Source organism: Colletotrichum abscissum (genome assembly GCF_030869225.1).
Source record: "Colletotrichum abscissum strain IMI 504890 chromosome Unknown Scaffold_5.1, whole genome shotgun sequence".
Taxonomy (NCBI): Eukaryota; Fungi; Ascomycota; class Sordariomycetes; order Glomerellales; family Glomerellaceae; genus Colletotrichum; species Colletotrichum abscissum.
Genome location: NW_026850431.1, coordinates 1,057,326 through 1,082,449, shown reverse-complemented (window position 1 = coordinate 1,082,449; position 25,124 = coordinate 1,057,326). Strand labels below are relative to the sequence as shown.

General features: G+C 51.6%; 8 protein-coding genes across 8 annotated transcripts; 6 read left to right on the top strand and 2 right to left on the bottom strand.

The window, feature by feature from the left end:
- Window positions 1-1,325: 1,325 nt before the first annotated feature.
- On the bottom strand, window positions 1,326-1,568 carry CABS01_02861 (uncharacterized protein; the record flags this gene model as incomplete). Its single annotated transcript, XM_060536239.1, has 1 exon — window positions 1,326-1,568. The coding sequence occupies one exon, from the start codon at window positions 1,566-1,568 to the stop codon at window positions 1,326-1,328; it is 243 nt and encodes an 80-aa protein (XP_060394151.1).
- Window positions 1,569-1,729: 161 nt separating this feature from the next.
- Window positions 1,730-3,144, top strand: CABS01_02860 (glycosyl hydrolase family 10; the record flags this gene model as incomplete). Its single annotated transcript, XM_060536238.1, has 4 exons — window positions 1,730-1,984; window positions 2,063-2,118; window positions 2,174-2,422; window positions 2,478-3,144. 4 exons carry the CDS (start codon window positions 1,730-1,732, stop codon window positions 3,142-3,144), a joined length of 1,227 nt encoding a protein of 408 aa, XP_060394150.1.
- Window positions 3,145-4,898: 1,754 nt separating this feature from the next.
- Window positions 4,899-6,085, top strand: CABS01_02859 (zinc-binding dehydrogenase; the record flags this gene model as incomplete). Its single annotated transcript, XM_060536237.1, has 2 exons — window positions 4,899-5,085; window positions 5,184-6,085. 2 exons carry the CDS (start codon window positions 4,899-4,901, stop codon window positions 6,083-6,085), a joined length of 1,089 nt encoding a protein of 362 aa, XP_060394149.1.
- Window positions 6,086-6,629: 544 nt separating this feature from the next.
- On the bottom strand, window positions 6,630-8,066 carry CABS01_02858 (oxidase; the record flags this gene model as incomplete). The annotated part of the gene is made up of 3 exons (XM_060536236.1): window positions 6,630-6,960; window positions 7,029-7,203; window positions 7,256-8,066. The coding sequence occupies 3 exons, from the start codon at window positions 8,064-8,066 to the stop codon at window positions 6,630-6,632; spliced, it is 1,317 nt and encodes a 438-aa protein (XP_060394148.1).
- Window positions 8,067-10,453: 2,387 nt separating this feature from the next.
- On the top strand, window positions 10,454-11,711 carry CABS01_02857 (CFEM domain-containing protein; the record flags this gene model as incomplete). Its single annotated transcript, XM_060536235.1, has 6 exons — window positions 10,454-10,519; window positions 10,576-10,612; window positions 10,665-10,732; window positions 10,783-11,165; window positions 11,222-11,289; window positions 11,344-11,711. The coding sequence occupies 6 exons, from the start codon at window positions 10,454-10,456 to the stop codon at window positions 11,709-11,711; spliced, it is 990 nt and encodes a 329-aa protein (XP_060394147.1).
- A 1,733-nt stretch (window positions 11,712-13,444) lies between these two features.
- Window positions 13,445-15,670, top strand: CABS01_02856 (choline dehydrogenase; the record flags this gene model as incomplete). Its single annotated transcript, XM_060536234.1, has 4 exons — window positions 13,445-13,503; window positions 13,562-13,829; window positions 13,889-14,530; window positions 14,597-15,670. 4 exons carry the CDS (start codon window positions 13,445-13,447, stop codon window positions 15,668-15,670), a joined length of 2,043 nt encoding a protein of 680 aa, XP_060394146.1.
- A 4,313-nt stretch (window positions 15,671-19,983) lies between these two features.
- On the top strand, window positions 19,984-22,536 carry CABS01_02855 (glycosyl hydrolase family 3 N terminal domain-containing protein; the record flags this gene model as incomplete). The annotated part of the gene is made up of 3 exons (XM_060536233.1): window positions 19,984-20,152; window positions 20,208-20,526; window positions 20,580-22,536. The coding sequence occupies 3 exons, from the start codon at window positions 19,984-19,986 to the stop codon at window positions 22,534-22,536; spliced, it is 2,445 nt and encodes an 814-aa protein (XP_060394145.1).
- Window positions 22,537-23,949: 1,413 nt separating this feature from the next.
- CABS01_02854 (uncharacterized protein) lies at window positions 23,950-24,623 on the top strand (the record flags this gene model as incomplete). The annotated part of the gene is made up of 3 exons (XM_060536232.1): window positions 23,950-24,069; window positions 24,158-24,512; window positions 24,577-24,623. 3 exons carry the CDS (start codon window positions 23,950-23,952, stop codon window positions 24,621-24,623), a joined length of 522 nt encoding a protein of 173 aa, XP_060394144.1.
- Window positions 24,624-25,124: the final 501 nt, after the last annotated feature.

The window sequence follows — 25,124 nt, the reverse complement described above, 5'->3', positions numbered from 1 at the left end:
CTATCGAACCACATATTCATGAAGAAAAATGGAAAAGACATGAACAACTCGTCAAAGAAGCGCATTTCAGCGAGACATATTGCTGCAGCTTTGTCTCGACTGTGGCTCCTTGTTGTCTTTCTGGGATAAACAAGCTGGTTGGTTGTCCTTGTGGAGCCAAGGGCGGCCCTCCATTCATAGTTGCGATTCAGCCCTAGACTCTCAGCTCGGAAACAGGTCGGTTAGCTCAGTTGGTTAGAGCGTGGTACTAATATTTCACCTGAAATGTTGTGTAATGCCAAGGCCGGGAGTTCAAGCCTCCCACTGATCACGAACCTTTTGCCACGAGCGCTATTTACTATTTTGCTGAAATAGCTAGTGTCCATGAGAGTTCCACGAGAGCCATTTGGCGATAGACAATTGTGGTGCGCAAATTTGTGTTGAAGTTTTGTGTGATGTGGGGAACATGTTGGAGACAGACCACCTGAAAGAGTTGGAGAAAAATCGCGGTTACTTCGACTTCCGTCGCGAGAATCTATATGTCTTCTAATTACCATGAGGCCTGTTCATGATGGACATAATGCGCACAAATTTGCTCAGATAGCCGTGACGGGGCTTCCTATCGTTGCGTACTTAGGTTGTTCGCTCCTCATCGCATCCCCCGATCTCTACATTCAGGCAGTAGTGGCCGGCGTTGGCCGTGAATCTCCATTCACGACTTCACACGCGCATATCCGCCTTTCAAATTGGCTGTCCTGCCAAGCACTAGACGCCTGCTGCGATGTAACTCCAGCGGGAAGGCGAAGAAAAAGATATTCAGGCTAATATGGGAATCCGGCATTGGGTCAACCCTTGACTCTCCCGTAGCCACGGTTCTCTAAATATCGACGCGTTCATTAAGGACCCTCGATCTTGGACCTCATTATTGCAGCGTGGGTGGCTACTGGTGGAATTTTCTCAGATCCCGGTTTCTGGACCCGGAACTTGAAATGAGCTTGTCGACGCCAACCACTTGCACATTACGGACAACTTTCCTCTTCTCTGTCAACCTTTTCTTCTGGTTCCCGCCGTCTGCACAACAACCCCGCGCTCACACGCGCCAAAAAAGAAATCTTGGAAATGGGCCTACGGCGCAGGCGGGATGCCCACTTTCTCCCCCTCGCGCTAGCCCAGGCACAGGAATTCTCGGAGCACCCTCCGAGCGCCAAGTCAGTTTGCCAGACATGGCCACGGCACTGCTGCTGTTGCTCCGTCTGACTTGCGCGGCCAGTATGCCTATCTGGTGCAATGAGACATATGATAGTTCTCAGCGAGTTTGCACATGACGCGATCGAGCTGGGAGAGGTTCACTCCGGGTAAAAAGGATGAATGCCTCTGCAGGAGATCTGAGGGTCCTTCCTGCTTGACGCTGAACCACTACGATAATTTCCCCAATATTTGCGTGGGTGGTTAGCAGCGGGAAGCACATCCTTCGGGCCGGCGATGCCACACCCCACGTGGGAAAGTCGAGAATCCAGGAATATTCCAAAGTCATGTTCGATGGCCAGCCAGCCTAGTGAGAGCCAAGAGACAAAGGGTGAAAGCAGCATGCAATGTGACCCCAGGTCAGACCTCCCTCGCGATGGAGTTTGTTCAGGATCATGTATAAGTCTACGGTGCCCACCCCAGGGAAGATGTCGATAAGAGATGATGCTCTAGTTGTCAGACGTGTGCGCATCGACCATCAATCAGAATCAGAGAGTCGAACATCATGTACGCCAAGGCTGTTCTCGCGGTTCTATTGGGCTCCGGCCTCGTGTCGGCTCAGCTCAACACCCTTGCCGTCCGCGCCGGTCTGAAGTACTTCGGCACGGCCGTCGATGAGCGCCGCACAACTACGGATGCCGCCTACATGGCAATTGTGAACAACACTGCCGAGTTTGGTTCCCTGGTACCTGAGAACGGACAAAAATGGGCGTATACCGAGCCTACTCAGAACACCTTCTCTTACACCTCGGGAGACATTGTACGTGATGCGCCAGGGCATGGAGGCTTGGCTAGATCCATTAGACTGAGCGCGGGCTGACTCGATGATTTCGCCTAGATTCCGAATATTGCAAAGGCGAACGGCCAGATCCTGAGATGCCACACCTTGACATGGTAAACATCCCTTTAGTATGAGCATTGGTGGTGCACAACTCTGACCAGGAACCAGGCACTCTCAACTCCCCAACTGGGTCTCGAGCGGATCATGGACAGCAGCAACCCTGACTGCCGTCATCAACACGCATATTTCCAACGTTCTAAAGCACTATCTCGGCCAATGCTACGCCTGGGATGTCGTCAATGAAGCAGCAGCAGACGACGGAAGCTGGCGCACCAGCGTCTTCTACACCGTCCTCGGCACCGACTACCTTCCCATCTCCTTTAGAGCTGCCAGGGCTGCTGATCCCAATGCCAAGCTGTAAGCCAGAGAGTCCCCTGCCTCTTACGACTCAATCACTAATGGAAGAACCCAGCTACTACAACGACTACAACCTCGAGTACAACGGCGCAAAGACCAACCGCGTCTACGAAGCCGTCACCATCGTCCAGAACGCCGGCGCACCTATCGACGGTGTTGGCTTCCAGGGCCACTTGATCGTGGGCTCCACCCCGGGCCGCAGCGCCCTCGCGACCGCCCTCCGCCGCTTCACCGCCCTCGGTCTCGAAGTCGCCTACACGGAGCTCGACATCCGTCACTCCAGCCTGCCCGCCTCCAGCGCCGCCCTCGTCACACAGGGCAACGACTATGCCAACGTCGTCGGTTCCTGCTTGGACGTTGCCGGGTGCGTCGGCGTCACCATCTGGGGCTTCACCGACAAGTACAGCTGGATCCCTGAGACATTCAGCGGTGCCGGTGATGCCCTTCTGTGGGACGCCAGCTTCAACAAGAAGCCTGCGTACACGTCTGTTTCCTCTGTACTTGCTGCTGCTGCTACTGGTGCCGTTCCGACTACGACTTCGCGCGCGACGACTCTGATTACGACTACTACGTCTGCTGCTGCGACTACGAGTAGTGCTGCCTCTGGCGCCGGACAGGTCCGCTGGGGCCAGTGCGGTGGTATTGGCTGGACCGGGCCTACTACTTGCCAGTCTCCTTACGTCTGTACCAAGTCGAATGACTACTACTCTCAATGTCTCTGAGAGATTACGGGATTCTTCTTTAATCGCCCGCTCTCTATCGTGAGCAACAAGCAAGGGATGGAGAGGGTACGGCACTTTCGGGAATGGCGGGGTAGAGGTGGGGGTGGGTTCAGTCTGGGTTCCATGCCCATTTGATTGAACCAGATGTAAATACTTGACCTTCATGTTCATACTTACTGAGTACTTTGATTCATGAAGAATGAATTCAACTGTTTGCTCCTGGCTAACGTATGCTCTTTCGGCAATACTTGATGTTTTGTGTAACCATCGACGTCACGGTTGATGATCAAAGAGAACTGTGTTTTCTTCCACGGGGAAAACCCACTAAATCTTGCTCCCAAGCTCCTAGACCAAGTGTGTGATTGTCGCTACATCGCTCCAGTATGGGAACCAGACGTAAGCACAGAAAAACTAAAATGGTTACTAATTGAGTTTCCTGGTATTATGCTGCACCTCGGCTCGTCGTCGTAGAGTTTAGTGCTCTTAAGTCCGGGAGCATAAGAATAACTTGGTAGAAGCTACGGGTAGGCACATTAGAAACGAGAGACTGGCACAAGCTTCACCGCTAAATCAATCATCCATGCAAGGTAAACGCCGATAGTAACCCTCCTCATCGCCTATCACCGATGGATATACCTAGGAATTTGTAATGATGCCGCGGAAGCGGCGCAACACAAATGGCACAGGCTAGTTGAGGGGGAATCAAAGGCTATTCTGCAAATCTGCGATGCGATCGAATGATACGCGACGCCGTCGTCCCGGACGATCGGCAATAAGCACCTTAGTGCATACCAAGCATACTAACGCACATGTTTCCATGGGATGACAAGGGAACTAGCTAAAGCCAGCAAGCCAAGAAGAACGTCTGTCAGCGCCTCCGTCAGCAGGCTGCAGCAGAAAAGAATGGAAAAGCTCCATGCATGCTGGTGTCTGGCTCGGGAGGAAGCGTACGAAGTACGGAGTACATACGGGTTTTACGCTTGGCCTGCATTGCCCCAGGTCACTGACAGGCTGTGCTACGCCGCACAACAGCATGGAATCGAACAACTGAACCTCATCCACGGACACCGTGGGGCTTCATGCTGGAAACGTCAGCTAATTCACGTAGCTTATCTGACTCGCGCAGCCCCCGCGGCCAAAGGAAATCCGGACTTTTGACCGTGGAGGGGCATTGGGGTTAGAACAAGTTAATCCAATTACATGTCTCAGTTGCCAAGAACAAAACCCACTGAAGATTTCCACCCCTCCTCTCTGCGTCATCATCTGAAGTGGCGGGCGAAGCTAGTCCTTTCCGGCCCAAGCACCTGCGAGTATGGAAGCTCGACACCGCCAGAAAGGCCAGACCAAAAGCTGAGTAGAACCACCCAAAAAGAAAACGAACCCATCCGCGGCATTGACGGCTGGCCCTGGGCGTCGGAAGGCTCCGTAGATATGCCGGCAAGCTCATTGAACTGTTTAAACTCGGTATAGTGCCGTCTTAACTCCAGCTAGCTCCGGTCAAGAGAGTTCTTGATGACATGATGAACGAAGGGGAATGGGCCCTAGCTCGCGGCATCTGTGGATGCCGTCATGGACCGTGGCCTCGGTGCTTTGTATTCTAAAAGTTCATACATAAACTCTGCCCCCCTCACCAAGTCGCTGATAGTTACTGCCTGATCAATTCGTGTTCTACAAGTTTTGAAGACGAAAATCGACTCCGACAGTACCATATCAACAACGCGAGTCAGCTTATCACAAACACAACACACACAATCATGTCCGACATCAAGTTTGAAGGATGGCTCGGCCACAGCCCCGACAGCGTCAACGGAAAGATGGAATGGGGCGCGTTCGAGCCCAAGAAGTGGACTGAAGACGACGTCGACATCGAGATCTCCCACTGCGGTATCTGCGGTTCTGACCTTCACATGCTCCGCTCGGGCTGGGCTGAGACCCCTTATCGTGAGTTTTCCCTCTTTACCCCGCCTCGACTCAAAACGCGGGGTTTTCAAGCAGCAATTGGTCAATTGTTCTTTGCTAACCTGTGCTCCTTTTTTCAGCTTGCTGCGTCGGACACGAGATCGTCGGCAAGGCCGTCCGCGTCGGCAAGAACGTGAAGCACGTCTCCGTTGGTGACCGCGTAGGTGTCGGTGCCCAGGCTCGCTCTTGCATGAAGTCCGACTGCCCCGAGTGCTCCATTGGACGCGAGAACTACTGCGGCCGTGCCAACATCAGCACATACGGCTCCGTCTACCCCGATGGTGAGGGCAAGGCAATGGGTGGCTATGCCGACTACAACAGAACCAACGGACACTTCGTCATCAAGATCCCGGATGGCATTCCTTCTGAGGATGCTGCGCCCATGCTTTGCGGTGGCATCACAGTCTTCTCCCCGTTGAAGGAGAACGGCTGCGGACCTGGAAAGACTGTTGGTGTCGTTGGTGTTGGTGGCCTTGGCCACTTTGCTGTGCTCTTTGCCAAGGCCCTCGGCGCTGACAAGGTCATCGGTATCTCCAGAAAGGCCACCAAGAAGGACGAGGTCCTGAAGCTAGGAGCTGACGAGTACATTGCGACCGACGACGACAAGGACTGGTCCAAGACCAACGCCCGCAGCATCGATCTCATCATCTCTACCGTGTCCAGCGAGAAGATGCCCCTGCAACAGTACCTGAGACTGTTGAAGGTCTACGGCACATTCATCCAGGTCGGTGCCCCCGACGGTGGTAACCTGCCTCCCATCAACGCCTTCACTCTGCTCGCCAGCGGTATCAAGGTTGGTGGCAGCGGTATTGGCTCTCCCTCCGACATCAGGGAGATGCTTGAGCTCGCTGTCGAGAAGAAGGTCAAGCCTTGGGTCCAGAAGCGCCCGCTTAAGGACGCCAACAAGGCCATTGTCGACATGGAGCAAGGCCATGCTCGTTACAGATACGTTCTGGTTAACGAGAAGCACGCTAAGTTGTAAAAGTATCAAAAGGTTCGGAATGGACTATGTAGATTAGAAGATCAATGACGAAATGATGATGAGTTGAAGCCGCGTCTATGAATCTGATTGCAAACATGTGCTCGCACGAACTATACACCGCGTTTGCTTCCACTTGGCTAATCGCAGTTTCTCAAGCTCGTGAGCGGTTGGGGCCATGGCTATATCAACAATTAGGATGATTACCGTAAGCATGCTTACTTGACATGTACTTCACAACGTAATCAATGATCACTAAAACTATGATGGCGAGGTTCCTACGATAATACACTACTCTCGCTTCGATGATAAAGTACAGCTATGATGTTGTGTTATTGGTGTCCGTTGAGTCACTCTTTAGTCAAGCACTTCCAAGGGTTAAGTCTTTCCTAAAATGCGGAGAGCAAACAGGGAGCAAAGGTACTGCTTCAGCAGCATGATTATGAATTAAATAGGATATATATCGGCTGATAAAAGTCTTGTCGCTTATACAGGGTTGGTTCTACATTACTGTGTATCATGGTACTCAGAGACAAGGATGACTTTCTCAAAGGATGTTGTCAGCCATCTTCGCGCCGGGGTATTGTTCCTTGAGGCCTTCATCAAGACTCTTTCCGCCTACAGTCATATCCTTGAAGGCCGGGCAGGCCAAGTTGAGGATGGCAGCGCCAACAGTGTCGGTGACAAGCTTGAGAGGCGCCTCAATGATGGTAAAGATTGTAGACAGCGAGTTTGGTGAGGCGGTCTTGAGAATCTCAAAGACAAAGCACAGCAGATTGTTGCCTTCCAACAGCTTGGTGAGGTTCAGGACACCACCGGTAAGGTCGGCGAGATTGACTCCCGCAAAGCTGTTGACCTTTCCCATGTTTCCGCCGATACTGTAGTGGGAGACTCGTTAGCATGTTGCTTGATAATCTTTTGACTTGGGTACTTAGAGTACACGTACCTTCCCAACTCAGGGTACTTGGCAATCCAGGCAAGAAGATCCAAATTCAGCTGGACCAAGCCGTAGTCCACTGGCGTACGGTACCAGTTCTCTGGAATACGTTCCCAGCCTCTGTTGTACGTGAGATTGCCCTCTTCGCCCTCTACGGCGAAGAAGCTCTTCAGAGTTGCCTTGTCTAAAGGGAATCAGTACATCAGTCCATTCTCTAACAAAGGCTGACAACTTACTTAAGAGGCCAGTTGGATTCTCCGCGGAGTGGTTCGCAAACAAGCGGCAAGCAAACAAAAAGCCCGCGTTTCGAGCAATCATGCCGGTAAAAGGACCATAGTAAAAGTTCGGGTTGGTTGCAATAGTCTCGTTGAAGCGAATAGAGGCCCTGTCAGCGAATAACTCAAAGTTGTAATCGCCCTCGCCTGACGACATGTCGTAGAAGGACTGGAACTGCTCCATGACCATGGTGGAAGCGTCTCCCGTCATGTACAAGTCGGCTCTGGTGTTGGACGAATCACCCTCGATGATGTTATGGGAGCCATTCAGTCCGCGAGGCGTACCAAGGAGACCGATCAGATTGCCCAAGATGTTGTTGGATCCGCTGGCAGCATCTCCAATGGAGAAACCTGGGTTAAGAGACAGAGGGTTTCCGACAAAAACAGTTCCCATCACTCCTAAAATCGTTGAAAGTTCCAATCCCATGCCAAACACAGTGTTGATAGCGGCCGTGACCTCGACTAAGCTCGTCACACCCTTGCGGCTGATGTAGCCATGGTTCGCCAGAGCGTTGAGCCCCGGGCAGGGACCACGCTGGGCGCCGTTCTTGAAGTCGGGTGCGATGAACTTGTGGTCGCCGGTTACATCGATAGGTGTTGTCAATGGGTCGAATAGAAGCCTCTTCTCATGTACCTCGTGAAAGGCGCTGGCGATGTGTCCGGAGAGCTTGGATGAGAGCTCCTCTCTGAGAGCATCAGCTGCGTATGCGGGGAACCCAAGGATGCCGCTGCCGAAACAGGGCAGAATAGAGAGAGCGTAATGCAGCTTCATTTTGAAGCGGCCAAGTCAAAAAGAGTGTGAGAATCGAATGATATGACGTGGGGTTGAAAGAGTGACGATGGATGACTGACGGTTGCCGGTGGGCTTGTGTCAATGATCTAGAGGTGGAGGATTGGAAATCGGAACATTATTCTTGGCCAGTCCCTTTTACTATGGAAGTTTGACGGGCCGCTGGTTCCGCGACGTGCGGAAACCAAACATTGGGATCAACTCGGGTTGGCCTAATCGTGGGCATCGGAAGACAGCCGGCCAGGAGAAACACATGGGTGGTCAGGTATCGTAGGCTTCATGGCAGTGGCCCTCAAATCCCACCGGCACTTCGCCTTCCTCATCATGATAGGAAAAAGATCTACTCAGGCTTCGTAGCTGCTCAATCTCAATTCTACTCATTGGGGATCTGGTATCAATCTGTTGGAAAGGGCGACTCCCATTTCCCAGGATGTAAGTTGGGGTTGCCTGGTTGGTTGTTGTCAAGTAAACTTTACCAGTTTAGCTCGAATAACCCCTGGCCAGCATGTAACCCTTTGAAATTGAGCAATTGTCATATCGAGGCAGCCCAGAATTGATAACTCGAAGGATCTGCATTTGAATTCCCCGATAGCCCCATTTCTGAACTTTGAGGTCTCCAAAAGTTTGACGGACTCTCCGGGAACGCAGCAAACTTCCGTCAACGTCTTCTAGCGTGAGCATCAGCACTTGTGAAGTTGCACAATTTGACTGCCCACTGATCGACTGGTAGGAATTTAGACTGGAGAAGAGCCCAGGCTTACAGAGTTGCATTGAGGTGCCGACGTCCACAAGAGTGCCGATTCGGGCCTCACGCTTCCCGACTAAACCGCACACCGCTGGTCGGTGCCCCTGCACGGTGCAGTGGTTCCGGTTCCATGGCTCAACAGACGCGATGTGCTGCCCATCCGCAAGACATCAGGGGCAGATTCCTACGAGCCCCAGCACTTGTGGCAGTGTCAGACGCAATTGGGCAAATTCTCGTCCCCCTTGTATTCCTGAACCCTATTCGAGCACTTTACAACGAAGATCTTCAACAAAAACCGGGCATGGAATACAAGAAGAATTTGTGATAGAAACATCCACTACGCAGGGTCTTCGCGATTCCTTCGCGATTACTGCATCCCACCGCCCTCGCCGTCTGCTCCCGTGCTGCCTCACCAGCTCAATCCACAGTCTGTGGGCTTGAAGTCGTAATGGCAGAGTCTAGGATGACCAGCACGTGGTTCAGTCGCAGGGTCTGAAACAGATCCCTGTCTGTCATAATTCACGATGCACCCCGCTAGACATGGGATCCCGGAAGGCTGGCCGCTCCATATTTGACGTGTTTGGCAACGGTCTTTCAGGAGAAGAAGGAATGCAACATGCTCGCCTTGCCGCTTTCGAAGTTTGATGTCTAAAATGACTTTCAGAGAGGGTTACATAGATGATTAGGGGGCGTTGATTATGCACAAGGGTAGATATACCAATCGAGCTAGTAGGGCTTGGTGATTTTCGCCAAGAAGTGGCAAAGACCAACAGGGACTCTCTCGCCATGGGAAGTCAGAAAGATCAGGGCCCGTCTGACGCAGTTGAATCAATGATTCAACGCGTCCCGTGTCTGTCGATGGGCACCCGCCCACAAATCGAAAGAAACCCTGCTGCCAGCTAACTTCCTAGAACCTGGTTTTGTCTTCGATGAAATGGAAACAATAACGTACGCCGGGATGCCGGCAGATGTGGCACAGATTTGGGGCCTCTTGGATCAAAAGATGAAAGAGCATTGAATAAGTCTTCATACCGACGGGATTCAGTCATTCATTCGTTCCTCCTTCTCCGTCTCTTCTCCTTCTTCCTTCCTTCGTCTTCTTCGAATTCCGTTTCCAGCCCTTCAAAGCTGGGACTAGAAACCATGAAATTCTTTGCCTTTATTTTGTTACTTTTGGCGTGGTGTCAAGGCGTGTGGGGTTTGTCCAAAACAGTTGATACCCCCGCGTCCACGGAGACTCCTCCGTTGTGCGGCGTAAGTCATGCATCCGGCTGACTGCTGGACGACTCCAGGAACTGACATTGGAATAGTTGCAATGCATTCAATCAGTCACTTTGGCAACGCAGCTATGCTCGCTCACTAACGCAACTTGCATATGCACCAATGTTGAGCTGAATGAGAAGATTTCACTCTGCGTGCACTCCAATTGCACTGTCCGGGAGGCACTACGTATGTTACTACTTGCCAGTGATGACCGAAAGTTGATGAACTTACGATCTTTCCAGTGGTTCAAAGTTACTCTAAGCACACTTGTGGTGCACCTTCACGAGACAGAACTGCATTAGTATGGGTCACCGGAGTAGTTTTTCTGGTTCTTGGCCTTTTGGCGTTCGTGTTGAGAGTCATGGCTCGACTTTGCCTGGGTGGCCAGTCTTGGGGGCCAGACGACTGGGTTATGTGTATTGCGGTGGTGAGTCAACTCTCTTCTGCCCTACGCAAATTATCGAGTTACTAACAGAATGGTAGGGCATGATGATACCACTCAACGCTCTATCGGTCCCAAGTAAGTCTTTCCATGTCTAGCCAATATTTTATGTTGCTGACTCGTCGCCAAGTCTCTCAAGTTGCTCTGGGCAAGGACATTTGGAACGTGCACCCTGACGACGTGACACAGTTTCTCTATGTAAGTCTTTTTCTGCAGATGTTCAGTGCCTTAACTGATTTTAGTATTAGCTCTTTTACTGGGACGAGCTTCTATACCTCGGCGCTTTGCCAGTCACCAAAATCTCAATTCTTCTCTTTTACCTCAAAATCTTTCCCAAAAGAGAAATAAGAATTGGCTGCTGGGTTCTTATCGGGCTCAACGTTGCATACTTCATCACCTTCGAACTCATCTCGATCTTCCAGTGCCGTCCGATCGATGGGGCCTGGAGAGCATGGGACAAGGAATACCCGGCAAAATGCAACAATATCAACATCCAGGGTTGGGCTGCGGCAATCATCAATATTCTTCTGGACTTGGCCACGTTGATTCTTCCGTTGAAGGAACTGTACAATCTTTCGCTTTCTACAAAGAAGAAGCTCATGGTCATTCTGATGTTCAGCGTTGGGTTCTTGTATGCTTGGCAAATTATCCATCCCGCAGAACTGTTTGCTGACAAATTCTACTTAGTGTCACTATTGTGAGTGTGGTACGGTTGCATTCGCTGGCCAGCTATGCAACTACGAGCAATGCGACGCGTAAGTTTCTACCCAACATACCAGTGGGAAAGCATTAAGCTAATGTGATACTAGAGGACTACGTCGAGGTCGGATACTGGAGCACTATTGAGGTTCCGGTAGGCGTCATCTGCGCCAGCATGCCTGCCATTCGCTCTCTATTCAGTCTGGTCTTTCCCAAGGTGTTCGGCACCACTCAAAGGGGCAAATCAAACTACGCAAATCTCTCTAGCCAACAGAAGGACCTTTCCAACTCCCAGAAGGTTTCATCCAAGGGCTCGTCAAAACCGGCTATTCGAGTGCTCAAGGAGTTCACAGTCCGGTCAAGACATCGGGATGATGTCTCCTACGTTGAGCATGAACTCACGGCAGGGCCGTTCACAGACCCCAGTTCGCGCCCGTCATCAGAAAAGAAGCCCATTACTCCACATGAATCTGTGTGAGCAAGGCATCATGAGGAATTTTACTGGCCGGCGTTTATCTGCTGTTTATTACTCTCACTCATTCACCCGCTTCCTTTTTTTTTTTTGGCAATATTTAGACACACAGAAGAGGATCGATCCTGCTACCACCCTTTTTAATTTTGACAGCATAAAGCTGCACTGAGATACCACATACGAACATAGAACATAAACATAATTCATACGGTCATTATGGAAGTTGACCCTTGCCTTGAGACTTTGCTGCAGTCCGCATTACCCGCCAGGTCAAAGTCCGAGACCCATGTTCCACGCCATCCAAATCAAGTCATGTTTCCTTGGAAATGTTTCTCTTGGTTAGCCCTACCCCAGACCTAGCTTACGGATACGCTAAAAATCCGAACGCCACTTGACGGCCTCTTAACGGCCGTTGACTATTGCGCTAGCCAGTATGAGCATTGAGTAGAAAACACGAAAGCTCGAACAGTGGAGCAAAGTTGTTGGAACAAGGGTCGTTGCCAAGGGTCTCCTCAACGCAATGCCGATCTCTGCCTCCTTTTGTCCTTGAAGGAGCTTCACGTCTCTCATTCCTATCTCGTCAAAACTTTCTCTGCAGAGCAAACCCCTCCGGCAGAGTGCCATTCTCATCTTCATCCCCTGCGAAATCAATCTTTCTCGAAGGTTTCAGTGGCATGCGGTGGGGGCTATACCATTTCCATCTTGGGACTTAATGGGGGTCTGGGCCCCCCGTTGTATCTGTCATTGCGATCGTCTGCCTTGCAGTTTTAGCCCAGCCGGGGGCTAGGAAGCGGTCCGTAGAAAGACTGCCCGCAGCAATGTCTGAGTCAACCTCCCTGCAAAGCCATTGTCAGAGCGCATATCGGCTCCCTCGCGCCCGCAACCCTTGTTAATGCTGAAGCTTCACGAAAAACGCCAACGTCTAACGACAAGCTTAGCATTATGGCTGCGTTGCATCGTCAAATTCAGCTCCTTGGCAGCTTTTATGCCAATGGCCACTCTTCATCGCAAGAGGCCTGGACAAACTTTCTGCTGCGTGATCTAAGGTTTCTCGTGGCATTGATTCCTTATCCATCGTGGACTCATGGCTTTCCTCAAGTGACTAACGCTGAATGCGGAAGCCTGCTGAACCTTGTATTCTTCCAGCTCCGAATCAGTTCTCTGGACTTTTCCGCAGTCCCTGAGTTGGAGGGTGGCATCGGCAATGACAATTAACCCACTTACCTTCTGCCCTTGAGATCAAACTTGACGGAGGAGCAGGGCATGGTAAGCATGGATTTCCCTAATCCATGAGGACTTCGAAGGTTGGGATCCTGGCTTACGAAGAGGAGAAGTATAGTTTTCATCGTGGCCATGGAATAGTCCACTCAAAAAGAAGTCGTCATTGAGGACGATCAACATGAAGGGTCGGCATCTTGAAGCGGAGCAGGAACACGGCATCTCCTGAGGCCTGTCACCTCGGACAATTCCCATTCCCTAAACTGACAGTTCTCCGATGGGCCTCACTTCCAAAAGACAGGGCTTTGTTACCAGACCGCCTATCAATACCGCTTAGGTAATGGCTGACCTCTCCTTTCTTTCCATTCAGTCTGTCTCATCAGTGCCGTTGACCAAGAATATCAAGCTTTCAAATGCGGCTCGTCTTCGATCTGACTCGATGTTCTGAGACCTTTGTATCCATCTGACCCATTGTCACTCTTTTGTCTCTTTTTAGCAGCCCGTGTTGCCAAGCGCTCAAGATGCGCGTTTCACTCCTTTTCACACTCGTTACTGTTTTGACCGACTCAGCCTCTTCCATGTAAGTCGTTCCGAGCAAAATTCTTCTTGGAGACCTAAACAATTGACATTTTCATTAGCGCTGTCCCATGGAAGACTGCAAGGCAACAGCCTCGCCATGAGCCCTTCATTGGTCGACGCGCCGTCAACACCACTCTTGACAACTACGACTATGTCGTTGTTGGCTCGGGTCCTGGAGGAGGCCCTGTTGCTGCCAATCTTGCCATCGCCGGATACAAGGTGTTGCTGATTGATGCTGGAGGAGACTCAGGGGACTCATGGACGGAGAAGGTCCCGGCTCTTCACCTTATGTCAACTGAATTCGAGGACACAAGATGGAATTACTTCGTAAGTGTTCTCAGTACGCAAAGAGCGTGACAGAAAGTGCCTTGACTAAAATCATGTAGGTCAACCACTATCCCGACCTTGAGCAACAAAAGAGAGATTCCAAGATGACGTACGAGATGCCCGACGGCAGTTTCTACGTCGGGCTTGATCCTCCAGCTGGAGCAACCCCTCTTGGTGTTTGGTATCCTCGCGCCGGAACTTTGGGAGGTTGTTCTCGCCACAACGCTCTCATCACCATCAACGCTCATGACAGTGATTGGACAAACATTGCCACACTCACCGGCGATGATACCTGGAAGCCAGACAACATGCGCTCGTACTTCCAAAAGATCGAGAAGAACATGTACCTTCCATCAAGCATCATCGGGCATGGGTACAGTGGATGGCTTGGTACCTCGCTTACTTCTCTGTCACTTGTGGTTGAGGACCAGAAGCTGCTGTCGTTGATTATTTCCGCTGCTACTGCCATGGGGAAGAGCCTTCTTGGATTGGTGCTCAGCACTGTCACTGGTCTTGGCCAGGTCCTCCTTCGAGATCTCAACGCGCCTGGCCAGACTAGCAAGACTGGACTGTACCAGGTTCCGCTTTCTATGACTAATTCCATCCGTGGTGGTCCTAGAGATCTCATTTTGGATACTGCCAACGCTGTCAATGCTGATGGATCGCGCAAGTATCATCTTGATATCAAGCTCGATACTCTTGTAAGATTTCTTGAACCAGAGTTTCATAGAAGTTGATAAATCGTGTCGTTTACTAACCTCCTTTAGGTCACCAAGATTCGATTTGATGAAAGTGGTGACAAGCCTCGCGCGGTTGGTGTCGACTTTTTGGAGGGGTCCAGCCTTTACCGCGCCGATCCCCGCTCAGGTTCTGCTTCATCGACGGGCTCTGGTAGCGTTGATGCCAATCGTGAGGTCATCATCTCTGCTGGTTCTTTCAACACACCTCAGCTTCTGAAGCTCAGTGGTATCGGTCCGAAGGCAGAGCTCGACTCTTTCAAGATTCCTGTTGTCGTCGATCTCCCGGGTGTCGGTACCAACATGCAGGATCGCTACGAGGCAACCGTGATCGGCAAGACCAACAGTGACTTCGTCATCACAAGCAAGTGCACTTTCTTGGAGACGTCTCCCGACCCTTGCCTCGAGGACTACCAGAACGGCCTCGAGCCCATCACTAAGGGCGTGTACGCCACTAATGGCATCGCGATCGCCGTCATCCTCAAGTCTTCCGTTGCCGAGAATGAGCCCGACTTGCTCATCTCCGGCGCGCCGGCCAAGTTCAAGGGGTACTTCCCCGGCTACGCCTCTGACTCGCTCGCCGACGCACAGCACTGGGCATGGATCATTCTCAAGGCTCACAGCAGAAATAATGCTGGTACAGTGACCTTGAAGTCGACCGATCCCAGGGACATGCCCCTCATCAACTTCAATTACTACGACACGGGCGTCAACAGCAACGGGGAGGGCGACAAGGATCTTCAGGCTACCTATGAGGGCTTCGAGTTCACCCGGAAGGCCTTCGATAGCCTCATCCCGCTCGACGGCAGCTTCCCCGAGGTTTGGCCCGGTACCAATACCTCCACGGAAGCGGACGCCAAACAATTCCTCAAGGACGAGACGTGGGGACACCACGCTTCGTGCACTTGTCCTATCGGTGCTGATGATGACCCGATGGCTGTACTTGACACTAACTTCAAAGTCCGCGGTACCGAGGGCCTTAGAGTTGTTGATGCTAGTGTCTTCCCCAAGATCCCTGGATTCTACATTGCGCTGCCGTTATATGTGGTGTCGGAGAAGGCTAGCGATGTGATCATTCAGGAGGCCAAGGCGTCATCATCTTGAGAACTCAGCACCCATTCAACACTAGCAGGAGTTTCCTGTGCAAATCACACCACCTTCGTTCCAGCGCGCGTAAAGGTCTTAGCTTTGGGTAGAGTAATATTCTAGATTAATAATACAGAGATACCATATTCCTTTCAAAAGCTATTGTGACACTGTGATGCGACTTGAGTTGACGTGAACACGAACTGACATGAAAGAAACCTATACGATGTTTACATGTAAGAGTGAACTGAGAACCCGGCTGACAGTTGGATGATGTTCCTCGAAAAGAGCAGAATTGAATGATCGGGGCCGAAATCATCGCCGATTATGACGCTTAGAATAAAATGGTATTCTGCAGAGAGCCCTTGGCCTATGTTCATCGTATTGACTAAGAAGTTGAGAATGATATACTGTCCATGTGCTCAATTAAAGTCTTGAGTAAAACAATTCCATGTCGGCTATAATAGTGCATACATGACTTATTGGTAGGATGTGCCTTAAAGCTCAAGAGCATCCATGCCACACTAGATATCAAGGCTAAAATGGGACATCGGTACGTTAATCAAGAATTATCCACCGACAAAAATATCTGGGGGCATAGGACCAAGTCAAAGTTCCGAAATTATGTGTTTTTTCTATATAAGGTATGTAAACCGCTGGTGATGATTCAAGCACTTTGAGTTACAAATAAGGTTGATTGAACAGAGTCAATATTTGAACCCGCACGGGTGGGTCTGGGCATCTGTAAAGGCTTAAGGGATGTTGTGAGTGAAGAACCTCACGTCATATTCGGGAAACTTACTCTTCACTTACAGTTGAGCGTAAACCAGCTAAGTTCACGAGATTAGCAGACTGATATCAGATCCAGGCTCATGCACAATCCGCTGTCACTGGAAGTACTATGACTGAAGGTCCACCTTCTTTGAAATAGGTCGACTAAGCCTTGGTACGGGAGATAGAGGCAGACGTATATCCAAGCGGCGGGACCTCATTAGTGACTGCGCACGTGACGGGATAGTTACTTTCACCAATCGTACCAACATGAGTCAACATCTGCTTTGCCCGTGCTGTTCAAGCATGACCGAAGTACAGGCTGGCAACCTTTCGCTTCATCTCAGCTTTGTAATGACACCTAGATTGGACCCAGTTGTGGATAGTTGTGCTGGTCACCAAGTGCTTGTTACGAGAGCTAAACAATGGGAATATTTCCACGCTTATGTGTCTTCAATCACTCAAGCGTCTCAACGTCTCGTCGCAGAAGCCTGGCAGGCTTCCGAGTACGATATAGTAGCATTCAAAGTGCCGTGGCCTTGAACGCTTGATGCTCGTTGATCTCACACATTGTTGTGGGCGAGGAAATCAGACCTGGGCCCTACAGAGATCACAGAGCTTACGTTCAGTGGCTTGAGTAGAACTGTTCACATGATTGGAACGATTCCTCCTCAGCCACTCCGCTGCTCACACGACCACACACTTACCCAAGCGGGGATAGATCGGAATACTGGCAGCTGGTTTAAGGAGAGCCGCAAACGATCGACGCCAGTGGAAGTCTGCAAGCAGGGTCCACGGAATTGGATTCCTGGCATCTTGCAGATGTCCCATGACGACAATAGAGTCAGGAACATCTCAATGAGTTGAGCCTCAGCGGGGCACTCGTATGTCACATCACACGCCGTTGCCCTGCGTTTGCCCTCATATGTATGTTCTACTGCTTGATACATCCCGGCATCATGGCACTCATACGGCCGCTCACTAGACTCTTAGTGATAAGTAGTCACGTTTCACCCAGTTTGATAGGTGAAGACTTCTGACTCACGAACATTAAACGGACTGGCGATCGAACTCGTCTCCAAAAACCCCCAATTCTGCTCATTTTGTGATAGAAGTTGGACGTCCAAATCATAGAGTACCCAGATGTAGGACTGCCGAGCAAGTGAGTCGTGACGATCAACTATAGGCCTACAAGGCGTTACCAGACGTCATTCAAGAAACATATGTAGTTGCTGAAGATAGGACTCATTCGACAGTCCTGTCAACACCCATCGTCAGATCGAAAAGAAGGAGAAAAAAATACAGATGTCTTTTCGATTCAATTGCGCAAGTAACGGATCATTCACTCTTGATTCCCCACTTCAGGCTCGCGATGTCGGAACCCGGAAACAGGGCTACTGCCGAGGTTGACCTCGGCTATGAAATGAACACCAAGGAACCTCGATGGCTCTGTATCCGGAAATCACCATTGTATGATTGAATCTGTGCTATGGTATGATATGACCTTAACCCCGGAACATGAGGTTATGGTTAAAAGCTGCGCGTCCAATTTCCAATGCGTGATGAAAAGGGCCGAATAGATCGACGCTTGAGCACTTCGCGCTCCGACCCCAGTATGAAAAGAAGAACCCCAAAACTCCACAATAACCATCATGGGAACAGCATCGGATTCCGAAGGAGCCTCACGAACATGGAGGAGTGCGTGACAGGCAAACATCAGTCAAGGTACCCGCATGGCAACCCAGGCTCCAGCTGAGGGCTGACAAACCCTGAGAGGCGGTACAGGTCTAGTTCTCCAATACTTGCATGGGCAACTCCACAAAACTCAACTGTTTCCCCATGGGTATGGTCTGCTTGGGAGGAGTGGCACGGTGATTTGATGGGGCCTGGATATCCCACAAATTGCTTTATCCAGCAGTCTACTAGCATCGAATGCCGGCATTCTGCCCGGGCGTGGAATTATCATGACGTAGGCGCCGCTCACGAGACCTCTCACACCGGGACACTGGGAATATCGGGAGAATGAAATCGCGTACGCAACTATTTTACCATCATCGGCATCGTGAACGGCTTTTCTGCCATGGATCAAGACGGACTCTTGGCGTTAAGACCGGACTCCGCGCTAATCGGCCGATCAACAGTTCAGTGTTACTAAATAACCGTTGTTTTACCGGCGGCAGGCTCCTCGACCTTCTCTATGACATGTTCCAAGGAGCACGAGGCTCGGTTTTCAGCGTAAATCATGACCCGAGGGCGAAGAACAGGGCCGATTAGATGTGCGGGGAAGCCGGGGGCACTGGGACAGAGTATTCTTTCTCTCCGATTTGGGACGACCAGTTCCACGGCCTTGGCCCCCAGAGTCCCCTCAATTTCTGAGTGTTCGTGAAGAGATTCCCCCAAAGAGCTACTCCAACCGCCATCACGAAGAGATTTCAAAGAAAAAACCTGCGTCTAGAGTCCTCTAGTGTCGGCGCAATGTCGGACCTCCACACAAAGTCGTGTGTCCCAGTGGTCCACTCACCTTAACGGCGGGGGCGGGGGTGGCTGGGATAAGGCCGGGGGCGGTCTTCTGCTCTTTGAAAAGCCGGTACGGAGCAAGCTCTGAGTGAGGTGAGAGAGTGTTCGGACCGGGGGTTCGCTCAGGAAAACAAAAGCTTGGAGTCTCCAGGTTTTCCAGCTGTCACCCGATCCGCATCCCCCACATATTGGCTCGTGTTCCTTGTCCCGCCCACAGCGGCAGTTCTCCGGAAGTTAACTTTGAATGCTACGGTGCAAACACCGACAGTCAGGCGCGCTATTTGTGATTATTACTCCATTCTACTCCGTACTCTAGAGACTCTGCCCGTCGTCGGTAAAGCGACTCCATGTTGGCATCCAGCAGTCGGCCTGATGCGGAGTTATCGCTGGTAGTTCTGGAAGCCGGGCGGTGAAGGATGCTGAGACCTGATGAAAGAGTCGATTGTTCTAGAGGCCCAATGACTCGATCTTCCCGCTCAACAGCTGTTCCAGCGATTCTATGACTAGTCATACCCGCCGTTAAGAGAATTACACCCCACAACCCATTTGACGATTTGTGGCCACCTCTAGTCAGACTGGAGACTCGGCAAGATTCCGCCTCCCCACGTGTATAGCAGAGCCTTTTCCGGACCTTGCCGTCGTTTTGGCAACCATCTAGAGACTAAGCCTAGTGTAGTCATCGCGTGCGTCGCTGGAAAATCTACGGCTGATTACCCTGCCCAATATCCCACCACTTCGCCCCTTGGTGAGCATCTTTCGGGTGTCAACCGGTGCGGGGCCGACTTCCGGACCATGACGATGTGCATTACCATCATGATCAGGTTTTCCTCGACTTTGTCGTTGCCCGCGCGGAGGTTACGGGGAAGAGGAGGGGTCTATCCAGGCCACCGGCGAGCAGAGTGCGAGGGCGACGAGGATATGGTGGACTGACGTTGCTGCCGACGATGAACAGGTAACATATAAAGAACGGCATGTAACCCCCAATCGATGGAATTTTAGGATCTTCAGCACAAGCCGCAAGTCAACAGCTCAAGGATCTCAAAATGTCCGCAGCTCTGTCTCTCTTCCTATCCGGTCTTCTGTTGACACCCTCAGTCAACGCTCAGGCGTATGACTCTGGTGACCGATCTGAAGATGCCTTCAGCTGGATTCAGCCGGTGAACACCACCATCCTCGGTCCGTACGGGGATTCTGAGCCAGTCTATCCTTCCCGTAAGTTTCTCGGTTCTCTAGGTTTGGTAACAGATTAACTAACTCAACGATGAAGCCAACATCACTGGTACCGGTTGGGAAGATGCCCTCGCCAAGGCAAGGGAGTTCGTCTCACAACTGACCATCGAGGAGAAGGCCGACATGGTCACTGGCCAACCCGGTCCCTGCGTCGGAAACATCGTCGCTATCCCTCGTCTTGGTTTCCAGGGCCTCTGCCTTCAGGATGGTCCCCTGTCCATCCGTGTTGCCGACTACGCCAGTGTCTTCTCCGCCGGTGTCTCTGCTGCAGCCACCTGGGATAAAGATATCCTCTACGAGAGAGGTCTTGCCATGGGCAAGGAGTTCAAGGCCAAGGGCGCCCACATTGCTCTCAGGTTTGTCCATCTCCGTACACTCATTATGGCCAACACCTACTGACCACTCAAAGCCCCGTCGCTGGACCCCTCGGCCGCAGTGCCTACTCCGGCAGAAACTGGGAGGGCTTCAGTCCCGACCCTTACCTGACTGGTGTCGCCATGGAAAAAACTATCACCGGTCACCAGGATGCTGGTGTCCAGGCTACTGCCAAGCACTGGATCCTCAACGAGCAGGAGACCATGCGCAACCCGACTTTCGACCCCAATGGTACCGCTACAGACATCGAGGAGCAGGCCCTCTCCTCCAACGTTGACGACAGAACCGCCCACGAGCTCTACATCTGGCCTTTCGCCAACGCTGTCAAGGCCAAGGCTTCTTCCTTCATGTGCTCTTACCAGCGTATCAACGGTTCCTATGGATGCCAGAACTCCAAGTCTCTGAACGGTCTTCTGAAGACTGAGCTTGGATTTGATGGCTACGTTATGTCCGACTGGGGTGCCACCCACACCGGTGTTGCTGCCATTGAGGCCGGTCTCGATATGGATATGCCTGGCGGCATTGGCAGGTACGGCATGGACTGGAAGTCTGGATCTTTCTTCGGCGGCAACGTCACTACTGCTGTCAACAACGGTACTCTCAACGTCGCCCGCGTTGATGACATGATCGTTCGCATTATGACTCCTTACTACTGGCTCAACCAGGACAAGGACTACCCCACCGTCGACCCCTCCTCTGGCGACCTCAACACCTTCTCCCCCAGATCCACCTGGGTTCGCGAGTTTAACCTCACCGGCGAGCGCAGCCGTGATGTTCGTGAGAACCACGGTGAGCTGATCCGCAAGCACGGCGCCGCCGCCGCTGTCCTCCTCAAGAACGAGAACAAGGCTCTTCCCCTCAAGGCTCCCAAGTCCATCGCTGTCTTTGGCAACGATGCTGGCGAGGACACTCAGGGATTCTACAACCAGGCTGACTTCGAGTACGGCACTCTCGTCGCTGGTGGTGGCTCCGGCACCGGTCGTCTGACCTACCTTGTCACCCCCCTTGAAGCCATCAAGGCTCGCGCTTCCAAGGATGGTGCCCTCGTCCAGCAGTGGCTCAACAACACCCTCATCATCAACTCCAATGTCACCGACCTCTGGGTTCCCAAGGCCCCCGAGGTCTGCCTCGTCTTCCTCAAGACCTGGGCCGAGGAGGCCGCTGACCGCCAGCACTTGAGCGTCGACTGGGACGGCAACGACGTCGTCGAGAGCGTCGCCAAGGACTGCAACAACACCATTGTCGTCACCCACTCTTCCGGCATCAACGACCTCCCCTGGGCCGACCACCCCAACGTCACCGCCATCCTCGCCGCCCACTTCCCTGGCCAGGAGTCCGGTAACTCCCTCGTCGACGTCCTCTACGGCGATGTCAACCCCTCCGCCAGACTCCCCTACACCATTGCCCTGAACGGCACCGACTACAACGCCCCTCCCACCACTGGCATCAACACCACCGGCTGGTACGATTGGCAGAGTTGGTTCGACGAGAAGCTCGAGATTGACTACCGCTACTTCGACGCCCACAACATCTCTGTCCGCTACGAGTTCGGCTTCGGTCTCAGCTACACCACCTTCGAGGTCGCCGATTTCGAGGCCAGCCCCGTCGAGCAGGACATCACCTCCGCCCCTGAGCAGCGCCCTGTCGAGCCCGGTGGAAACCCCGCCCTCTGGGAGACCATCTACAACGCTACCGTCTCCATCACCAACTCTGGCGATGTTGAGGGTGCCGCCGTTCCCCAGCTTTACGTCACCTTCCCCGACTCCACGCCCGCCGGCACTCCTCCCAAGCAGCTTCGCGGCTTCGAGAAGATTCCCCTTGCCGTCGGTGAGACCAAGAAGGTCGGTTTCGAGCTGATGCGTCGTGATCTCAGCTACTGGGACGTTGTCTCGCAGCAGTGGCTCATTCCCGAGGGCGAGTTCACTCTCAGCCTGGGATGGAGCAGCAGAGACTTAAAGGCTACCGCCCAGATTACCCCTGTGCAGGCGTAAGTCTTTGGTTGTTTAGTAAACATTTAAGTGGAGGATTGATACGATGGACGAATTATGACTCTGGATAATATTAGTAATGTCTGGATAACAGTAAAATAAATCTTTTTCACGTTCAAACAAGTCTGAATACCGACAGTGAGCATCCCATGACCATACCTTAGTTCGTAGCACCTGATCACTTGGAATGCGCGAACACCAATTTGGATGGTGTAACAGGCTGTGCTCAATAGACTTGATCTCAACATTGACTATACCATCTGGGACAACAAAATCGACCCCTCGTGCGAAGTTCTTTCTGTGTATGCCCCATCTTGAAGGACCAAAGCCTTGTTGTGCCTTGCGACTCAGCCATCCGCTGGTATTCTGCGACGGACACATCCAAAGACGAGTAATTTCCAAGAGCAGCCTGCATCTAGCGTGCTTTTGTAACTTTGCTGAGGAAATAAGTCTAGGACATTCGAGACTTGCCACTCGTACAGCCGATCTTTTTTCTTGAGCATCTCCTCTTCACGCGAGTAGCAAATGAGCTTCGCTGATTACCACGGCTGAGACGCAGCCAAGCTAGGAGGTGCTTCCAGCTGAACAACCTAGTGAGATTTGGGTGAGACAGAGTCCAATCCTACTGGCTGTGAACGCCCTACCAATCCTCTAGAGCCTGATAAAGATGTCGTCGACCCTTTACCCCATTTGCGTAGCACCCGTCTCGAGGTCAATTTCACATTTCTCATTCTGTTACTGTCCATCCTTCCGGAGTAGACCCTCCATTTTTCTGGATTGACCGACATCATTCTAGAGAGTCATCTTGTACCAGGAATGGCAGCAAATGTTGATGAAGTCAGAAGCCCTGGCGACGTGAGCGTTAACGAAACTAGGGCAGTGCCGACTACGGATGAGCAAGGTGATCATGATAGTATCCACGGACAATCGCTAAATAACGGGCCACAGAGACAAATCTCCCTAGGCAAGCGAGCGCCGACGGAACCAATACCGGAACGGACGTGGAAGTTCTACCTAGATGCCTCTTGGGCACTGTATTCGTACGAGAACATTCTTAGTCAACAAAATCAGTGCATCCGTTCACGACGAGGACACACAAAAACCCAATTTGAGGGTCGCGATGTACTTTCTACTTCTATCGAGATCTCGTGCGAAGGCAGATTTCCGTATCCAGCCGAATTTCGACAAGTGGCAAAGTTGGATGGAGGGCATGATGTCGAGACAGGGGGTGCTGGTCCATCAGCCGAACGTTTGCCTGAAGGAACTGCGGACTTGAGAACAAAAGGAATGATATTCAATACTCGTATGTTTGGTATATCTCGGACGTCTTTCACAGCTTCGATAGCCCGAGGCTTGCCGGTCTATGTGGTTTTGGGCATCTTTCGCCGCGGCCAACCCAACCCAATCGAAAGAATCATGTTCTGCCATCAGCCCAAAACTTTATTCAGAGAGCTCAGTCGAGAGATATTCCGCTTACGCGGTTTCTGGAAGACGTTCTTATCTCTCAGACACGTGAAAGGATTCCGGCTTTATAAGGTAAGTCACTTAGAGCCTGAAGCTCTTTCTTGGTTCCTAATCGACGACATCTACGCTGTAATGGACATTTCGCTAATCTCTTGTGTAGTGCAATGCGAAAGAAGGGACTCATGAACGTGTCGACCTTGACAACAACGGTGCTGCAGATCTGCAATTGCTCCTGCATACGTACAAGCAATGGCGAGTCCCTGAGCACATCGCACTTGCCTGGGGAGACTGGATGCACCAGGAACTCAATAACGACTCGCATGACGTACTCAACGGGAAGTACTCACTTGAAATCGTGTTGGGCTGGTCCGTCGCTAGGATTGCCGTCGTGATTCTTATACCAGTGGTGCTCAGCCTCGTCATCGGACTGTGGTTCAACTCAAAGGACTGGACGGACCTGACCACCATTCAGACCGCGTGGTCTATCGCATCCTACATTGTGACAGCAGGAGGTTGTAAGTATCCCATGTTCCGTATTGAAGGAGGTTCAAACAGAGCGCGCTGACTGACCGCTTCTAGTCGTTGCTGCTTTACTTGGTATTATGAGCAGTCTTGCCGATAAATAGGCTTCAATTGCACACCACATTATGTCCGATAAATTGCGAAAGATATCATCCCGGCTTACAGGGTCTATATCAATAGTACACCTGTATGGCTTTGATCATACCAAGGTACTGTAATTCGATACTATTGCTTCCCTTGCTAGTGGAATGTGATCGAATGCCTTTTATCTATCCGAAAGATCGAATTTCAAACATCGACGGTGGGCCCGGAGTGCATTCCATCAGTCTCGTTTCTCAATCTCATCAAGTACACCAGGGTGATGCATGTCTTGACTGTTTAGTACTCTAGCGGTGAACATGTTGATATGTTGTGGGGCGCAGGGCTAGACCAAACGAGACTGTGGCGTCGAACTTGAAAGCTGAAGCTTATCACCGTACTAAGTATGCTCGTTATCTAATGCGAGGCCGCGAACTTTTCAGCTCTCCATAATTTAGGTTAGGAACGTGTTCGAAATATGTAACACGGCCCAATTCGACTCAAGAGGGAAATACTGCGGCGGTGCG